At 36.2% G+C, this 9,170-nt stretch overlaps 1 protein-coding gene across 1 annotated transcript; it reads right to left on the bottom strand.

The window, feature by feature from the left end:
• Window positions 1-6,100: 6,100 nt before the first annotated feature.
• LOC110931961 (transcription factor bHLH79-like) lies at window positions 6,101-8,573 on the bottom strand. Its single transcript, XM_022175329.1, has 2 exons — window positions 8,256-8,573; window positions 6,101-6,154 (listed from the first exon to the last, which is right to left on the bottom strand). The coding sequence occupies exons 1-2, from the start codon at window positions 8,571-8,573 to the stop codon at window positions 6,101-6,103; spliced, it is 372 nt and encodes a 123-aa protein (XP_022031021.1).
• Window positions 8,574-9,170: the final 597 nt, after the last annotated feature.

Here is a 9,170-nt window from a genome sequence, read left to right as displayed (position 1 = left end):
TATATCATAGGAGCTTGGTGTTAGTATGGTATGCATATCTAATTATATACATGTATATATATGTATATATCTATATATATTTTCTGCATATTGACACGAATATGACAGGGACTCAAGGAGCTGCTGCTATTGTTACTTCAACTCTTCGAATTGTGATTCGTCTTAGTAGGCTTTGGCGTATTTTCACACGGTCAGTTTTGAACCATCTTATACATCCTGTCTTTTCCCGTTCAGAATTTAATTGGTAGGAAATGTTTCGGTCCTTATGATTTCGGCTTCATCATACCATTATCTACTGTTTGTTGGCTCGCTCCAGCCGGTTATATATCATACGATCTTGGTGTTAGTATGGTATGCATATCTAATTATATACGTGTATATATATGTATATATCTATATATATTTTCTGCATATAGGGTATATTTATATAAGCTAATATAGATTTATAGATTTATATATAGATTTAATAATATAGTTTTATATATGTATAGACTCCTCATATTCAACTTCCCTAACATCAAATTATTATTAATGGTTATCATTTTAGATATTGTAACATCTTTGCTTTTTAACTTCCATTCAAATGAAAACTGCCCTAGGTCATCCCAAGAGGCTGCTTATGATGTTTCTATAAATTCACAACCATATTCAAGCATCATACCTTTCATTATACAAGGGTGTGGCTGAATATCCAAAAGACCCCTGCAGTCATGAAGAAAACTGCTACTTTTGCTAACTGTCCAGCAAGTCTGGCAACTGTTGAAGAGATATTAACCCATGGGCGAGAAAATAAGAAACACGCGGTATAAACACTTTCTAAAATTTCGAATGTTTCCCCCATTATTATTATTATCCATGCATTGAACGTATTTCTCCTAATCCATGCAGAATGTTGAGTTCAACTGCCGTGTTGTGATTAAAGGCGTACGTAATAGCGAAGAGTGGTTCAAACTTACGTGTGGAGGAGGGAAATGCATGAAAGGTATATCGCATGAACACGGGGAGTTGTGGTGTGAAGGCTGTGAAAACCCAGTTATGATTCCTCGCGCAAGGTTCGTTTTTCGTATTCTATAGTTATGTACTTTGGCAAACCTCTTTACACATTTCCACATCTGAATAAAAAAAAATTACCAACAGATTCCATCTTCAACTTGATGTGGTCGATTCCACGGCTAACGTGGTCATCGTGTGCTTCGATGACACTGCACAACTTCTAACAAACACCACTGCCCAGTCTATACTGAATGTCGAATCGGGTCTCTCGCACATCTACACCGTTTCTTCCGCAATCAACCAGGACAGCTTCACACCAGTCATGATACGGACCTGTAACGGTAACATCTCGACGCTACCAAACTGCTTACATTCGCTTATAGGCACCGCCCGAACCATCCAAGTTGATACATCCACATACTACCATCATGGGGCCTTTGAGAGTTTCAACTGCAAACGTGTGCTCCTAGACGAACCCAACTATCAATCCGTTGGATCTACCACTCCTACTCCTATGACTACGAAGGGTAAAGGGGTGATGACAATTCCAACGCCGGTTAAGCTCAAAGAAACAGTCAGCAAGTACATGTAAGTTTGTATACATGCTTTTGCATGACAAAATTCCATAATCCACATAGCTACCTGTTCATTTGTATTGTGTTTTAGAAACTGTTCAAATATCAATAATATATGCTACAAACATTATGTTTACTTCTTTATAGTTTTTTGATATGTGCTTTCCGACTTGATATTTTACTCCGTTTGGATAGCTAAATGGAATTAATTGAATTTCAATGAGTTTGAACTGTAGTTCATACATGGTGATTTACTTGAACATAGTTACATTCTTTCAATTTTTGTTGCAAAATAATGGAAATACATAGATGGTCAACATTAACGTTCGGCCTAACATTTCCCTTCTTTTCACAGCCCTACTTTTGAAGATTCTGATTCAGATGGTTCGGTGGGTAGCTAATGGGAACGACGGTTGCATTATCATGCATTAGCAACAGAAGATTTAGTTGAGCATTGAATAAAAAAGGAGGCTTTGTGAACTACTTTGAATATTCCTCTTTAATGTGTTTTTTTAGACTTGCCGATTTTCTTGTGCTATGCACGTCTCGAATTTTGTGAAACCAGTTTAAGGTCCAAACTCTTATCACATTTTGTATGGTTTCACTTACATTGTCTTTTGGCTAATTATGTTTTACCCTTACATAAACACTTTTCCTAAATACACAACACAACGAATGACACTTAAATGACGATCATGCCGTGCATCGCACGGGCCTTCCCTCTAGTTTATATAATTATGTACACCATGTCATTATTATGTATATAAAAGAAGCTATACATAGCTCCTCTGTTACAACTTTTGTAAATCATATCATACAAATTAATAAACATAAACGCCATCAACATGTTACTCGCAACCTCATATAATATCAAAAGTTTTGCAGATAGTTTAAAGGGTATTGGATTACAACGGATAACCTTTAACTTCAATAATTACAGTCACAATCCTTTATTTGGAAAACGCGTTACACCTTTCGTCCTTTAACACTAAGCCAATTAAAATTTTCAGTTAATTCTAGTCATGTGCATTGCATTTGAGGGCAATTTGGTCAATTAGTTAATATATGTATATTTATAACATATCCTCTTTGTAAGTTCAACCAACACCACCGGCTTATCAATTCTAGTCATCCATCTCCTCAACCACCGTCCCATCACCACCACCACCACGGCAACTACAAGCACAACCACAACTAAAACTTTCTTTTTTCGATGTCGCTGATCCATGCACCTCTGAAACAAGATCCGTGCAATAATTGAAACCTCGTAAACATATCTAAGATGATTGGTTTCAGACCAGATCTAAGGATTGATGAAACACGATATGAGGATATGAGGACTTCAAACCAGATCTTGTGTAAGATAGGATCAATACTTACTTGTTGCAGCAAAATTAGCCTCTTCAAGTTTAGGAATATAAATTTTCCCCCTTTTGTTACCATCAATTTCGCCATTGCAAAAAGTACAACAAATAATTACTCAATTTCTTACACATCATAAACCGAAAAGAACGCATCTGCAAATAACAAATTCTGCATACCTTTCTTCAAGAACTCTGGTGAAAGTTCACACGTGGATCTGAAACTACTGTGTTTAATTGGCAATGTCTCTTTCGTTTGCGAATCGAAAGCGGGATTATCGATAAAAGCGTTGAAAAACACCCATAAGTCTTTTTTCTAAAACGCAATGGATAAAAAACACAAACAAATATCTTTTTTTCTAAAACGCAATGGACTATAAACACAAAGAAATGTTTTTTTTTTCTAAAATGCAATGGGCCAAAAACTCAAAAAATATTTTTTTTTTCCTAAAACGCAATGGATTAAAAATATAAAAAAGTGAGTTTTTATCAATACTTATAAAACCAATAGAGTACACCATAAATCGCAATAAAGTAAAATATAAAACGCAATAGTATAAAACATAACAAAAATTTGTAAAAGTTTTCTGTGAGATAAATGCCAATCAAGATTTGATCATACGATTTCTAGAAGTAAATAGTATTTTCAATAAAACAACAAAAGTGACAATGTTGACATATGCATATGGAATCTTATCCATTAGGCCATGTGTAGTCATAAAGCCCTTTTAGGGGCGTTATGCGACATGTAGCATGCCACGTCAGTAAGGGGCTTTATGGGGCGTTATGCAATTTGAGGCCGTAGTCATAAAGCCCCTTTGTCATCATTACTCAATTAATTTAATTTTCATTTTTTAAATAATTTATAAGTTTTATAAAATAAAAAAACATTCCATTAAATAAAAAACACTACATTAAAATTAAAAAAAAAGTTACACAAAAAAAAGTTACACCTAAAAAATAAATTTATTCTTCGGTTTCATTTTCGTTCTCTCCTTCTTCCTCTTCGTTTTCTCCAGCATCCAAACCTACGTCTTCAAAGTTCCCGTCTTCGAATTCCTCAACCACTTCTTCCTCGGAATCTTCGTCGTGATCACTGTTGAATCGAATTGGGCGAATCGCCCAAGCATGCTCAACCAAATCCGCCTTCAACGTGTTATGTATTTTTCTAGATCGCAGTAGTTGAGCATTTGCGAGTCTCTCTTCCATTGTCGCTTGGGTTCCTTCGACCAAATCTTCGGGAATATAGTTTTGGCATATCGCTCTTCCATCATCCTCAATGATCATATTATGCAAAATGATGCAAGCATACATGGCCATTCGTATTCTATCCTTATGCCACATGCGACAAGGATTTCTGATAAAATGCCATCGTTGCTGTAGAACCCCAAAACACCTCTCGATATCCTTTCTCGAAGACTCTTGTAATTTTTTAAAATACTTTCTTTTTTCATCGAAAGTTTCAGAAAACGTTTTAACAATAATCGAATACTCAGGGTAGATACCATCGGCCAAGTAGTAGCCATGCTCGTAATCGTTCCCGTTTGCATGAAAACCGGCCTTTGGTACAGTTCCAGAAATGTAGCCCTCTATTAATGGTGAAGCCTCTAACGTATTAATATCGTTAAAACACCCGGCTACACCAAAGAAGGCCGACCAAACCCAAAGGTCGTATGACGCAACACCTTGTAATACCAAAGTTGGCCCTTTTTGATCACCCCGTGTATGTTGACCTCGCCATGCGGTTGGACAATTATACCAACGCCATTGACGACAATCCAAGCTACCAATCATGCCGGGTATTCCATGCTTTTCTAGATGCACCTCATATATTTTTTGAAGGTCGTTCCAAGTGGGGTTTCTCAAATAACGTTCTCCATATAACTGGCATATTCCTAAAATATAATTTAATATACAAAAGTTTTACTAATAAGCTACTAAAAAATAAATATATAAAAGTAAATAAATAAAAGACAATAAAAATCACCATAGCAAAAATGTTCCAAGCAATCTCGGGTTGTTTTCTCCGCCATCTTCAAATACTCGTCGTTGATGTCGTACGTGTTTCCGTATGATAATACGCGTAAGGCGGATGTGACCTTTTGAATTGAGGTGAAGCCTAGATATCCTCGTGCGTCCATTCTTTGCTTAAAGAAATCATACCTATTTTCCAAGTCATTATTAATGCGCAAAAATAACCTTTGGCTCATCCGAAAACGTCGTCTAAAAACATTCGGTCCGTGAACCGGTGTCGCATCAAAATAGTCTTTCATCAAACGCTCGTTCGCGGCTTCACGATCTCGCAAGATATAGGTGCGTCGCAAGATGGGTCGTGGAGGGGGAGTAGGCCAAATGTGCTCAAATGCTTGTAGCACAAAAGTACATGCACTCGTAACCGCTTCTTCCTCGGCCGCGTCTTCGTCGGGCGAAAAAAAATTTCGGTGAATTTCGGTAAAAGAGTCTTCCGACGGGGAACCCATTTTCGGTAGCTTCAACACTTTTTTAAAAATATATAGAGAATGAGAGTGGGAAATATATAGAGAATAGAGAATGAGAGAATGTATTGATTTGTAAAAAAAATGGAAGAGTAGGAAGGAATTTATAGTGGGAAATTAAAAAAAATTGAATTTTTTTTTAATATATGACCGTTTGACAACGGTCAAAAAATCAAACATTTCGTCGCACAACGCCGCGAAAATTATCGCGCTGCAAAAATTTTTTGGGCCATAACGCCCTTCGTGGTGGTGTGCCCGGCGCTATGCCGGCGCTATGGTGGGCTAAAACGCCCCACTACGTTCAACCTTAGAGTATGTGTAGTGGGGCGTTATATGCCCTCATAAAGCCCCTATAAAGCCCCACACACTACTACGAGGGGCTTTATGAGACAAAAAAAAGTGGGTGGCGTTATATATATGGCGCCTGATGGGGGAGGGGATTTCAAAAATGGACCAATAAAAAAAAGCAAGTGTTTTTTTAATTAATTAATAAAATTGAAAATTAATAATTAGGTAATGATAGGTATGGGCTTTATGACTACGGGCTCTAGTGATATAACGCCCCATAAAGCCCCTGTGTGACGTGGCACGACACGTGTCGCATAACGCCCCACAAAGGGCTTTATGACTACGGATGACCTTACTATAAATAGAGTTTACTCATGTTCACACAAATTTAATCACTTAACTCCTCTTTTGCATCTTCATTCTCATTGTAACCATTTTCAATCTAAAATCAAAATGCACCAACAAATAAATTTGCTTTCCGTTAAAAAATTCCCAATTGCTATAGCTGAACTATTTAATGGAGCATTCATCACTTGTTGGTTGAGAAGCTGGCCTCGGCTTAGTTCACCAGGTTGGCTATATATACGTCACTAGATCCATCCTCTCCTGATCAGATTCTAAATCGAAAAAGGAAAAACTCGTGAATTTGAAGCCGGATTTTCTGTTTCTAAAAAGGAAGACGACGGCAGCGGTGGCGGAGGTCGCCGGAGCCTGCTTTACGAGTCCAGTGGCGGAGGGGGTGGTGGTGGAGTAGTTGTGGTGGTGGTGATGGTGGTGTGTTGGTGGGATGAACTATAAGGTTCTGTTGGACTAAAATGCCCTTCCTTGTGATTTTTGTGTTTTGCCACGTGTCTTCGTATTATTGCTTCCTATCTAAACCAAATTTCCTATTTGATCATCTCCCTCAAACTAAAAACACAATGGAAAGTAAACCAAAAACACAATCGATGACAACAGATAAAAGACACAATTGACATAACGTAAAACGCAATGAGTATCAAACTAAAAAACAACGGAAAATAGACCAAAAAAAACCCCACAATTGATAAAAACAGATAAAAGGCACAATGAACAATAGATAAACGACACAATTGACAATATACTGAAACACAATGGACAACAACTAAAAAACACAATAACTAACAAACTAAAACACAATGGATAACAGACTAAAACACATTGAGCAACATAATAAAACACAATGAACAACCGATTAAAACACAATGAACAACAAAACAAAAACACAATAGAGAACGTATTAAAACACAATAATCATAATCAATAACACAATGTATAGAAAACTTAAATATAACACCATCTTCATTGTGTCATAAATTGTGTTATAGGTTTTGATAAAAACGCAATGACCAAAACGCAAATTAATATTGTGTTATAAGTTTTAATAATAACACAATGTATAGAAACCCCAGTAAAAAACGTAATGACCAAAACCCAGTTAAAAGACACAATGACCTGAACCTTTAACACAATACAAAGAAAACCCAGTAAAAGTGAATTTTTTTATTTTATTTTATATAGCAATTTTATACTCATATTAAAGATAAAAAAACGCTTGTTATTATGGTGATTTTTTTAATTGCCATATAAAAAATTTATGGACGTATTAATTGATGGGGAGAACTGACATGTGCTTTGCATGTGAAGAGAAAGTCAACAAATGTAGGATTCCTTTTATACCCTTTCACTGTCTTCTTTTCTCTAAAACTAATCTCAACCCTTCGAATCTAAGATTAATGGACTAAAATTTTTCTTACCCTTCTTATTTATCTTTTCTTTTATATTTGATCCTAATCCGATGGAGTGGTAGGTAAAAAGCAATAACCATCCATGTAAAATACCTCACTTTTATTTAGGAATTATATTATATACGGATATATAATATATATTGTTTATTTAATAATAAAGTATTTTAAAAGGCATGTTGGTAAAAAGCATTAAGTATCCAATTTTTTAAAGGGTAAATTACATTTTTCGTCCTTTATGTTTGTATCGGATTGTAATTGATAGCCTTTAACTTCAATAATTACAGTCATAATCCTTTATTTGGAAAACTCATTACACCCTGCGTCCTTTACCACTAACTTGGTTAAAATTTTCAGTTAAATCCTATCACATAAGGGTAGTTTAGTCTTTTACCAAATTAACTAAATTAAAATTTAAAACAAAGTTTTAATATTTACCCTAAACCCCCTCCATCTCTCTCTCAACTCACACTCTCCCCCTCAACCCTCTTTAAATCCTATCCTCTGGAAATAAAACCACCTAACCACCCCTAACCACCACCAAATCTTCATCGACTCTGACCACCACTAACCACCACCATTCAACTTATTCTACAAATCTTTTCAAATACCATCTTCACAACAACACAATCAATCCCAAATATTCAAACAAGATTCTCAATCACAACATCAAAAAAGCAACAACACACAAAAGGGTCTAACAAGAATTCAACAAATCAAACAAATAAACCTTCAATTTCATTTTATAACTGAACAAAATTGGGGATTTTATAAAATTACCAAATCAATCGCACTACTAGTTGACACAATCTTCGACCCTTCATTTTCAAAATTGGGATCCCTCCGCTTCCGGCCATCACCACCGCTATACTCCGTCAATGTTGATTCATCATCTGGGTTATTATTATTATTAGTATTCGGGTCCCCAATTGGGGTAATTAGGGTTCCCATTTTGAGCCCTAAATCCTTAATTCTAGTGTCATTAAAGGGCCAGATCCCAGTTAAACTGTAGGATGAAGGATTGGCTGCTGAAAATGTGCTCTCAGTGATGATGGGTGGATCCATAAATATCGAATTGGACAAACACAGGAGTTTCATGGGTGCGCATTAGTGCAATTTTTGCGAACTTTGCAGCTTCTTGCTCACAGAATCTTGCGTGGAGATTCGGGCCTTTAAAGTCAATGAAAGTGCAAGACTCAGCAGCAAACCAGGCTGCACTAGCAAATTTCCGTTTACCAGAAATTATCTGAAAGACGAGAACCCGAAATGCATAAATATCACAATGTGTGTGTGAATTTAGGTTGAAGAGTTTTTGATGTGGGTTTTAAGTGAGGTGATCTGGGTTGGTGCTAAAAATTGGGCTTTTTTGTTGGGTTAATTAATAATTGGATCTTGGATATTATATGGTGGTGGTTAGTGGTGGTCAGAGGTGGTGAAGATTTGGTGGTGGTTAGTGGTGGTTAGGTGGTTTTATTTCCAGAGGATAGGACTTAAAGAGGGTTGAGAGGGAGAGTTTGAGTTTAGAGAGAGATGGAGGGGGTGAGGGTAAATATTAAAGCTTTATTTTAAATTTTAATTTAATTAAATTGGTAAAAAGACTAAACTACCCTTATGTGATAGGATTTAACTGGAAAGTTTAATCAAGTTAGTGGTAAAGGACGTAGGGTGTAATGAGTTTTCCAAATAAAGGATTGT

The sequence above is a fragment of the Helianthus annuus genome, chromosome 3 (assembly GCF_002127325.2).
Source record: "Helianthus annuus cultivar XRQ/B chromosome 3, HanXRQr2.0-SUNRISE, whole genome shotgun sequence".
NCBI classification, from domain to species: Eukaryota; Viridiplantae; Streptophyta; class Magnoliopsida; order Asterales; family Asteraceae; genus Helianthus; species Helianthus annuus.
This window is presented reverse-complemented; position numbering and strand designations above follow the sequence as displayed.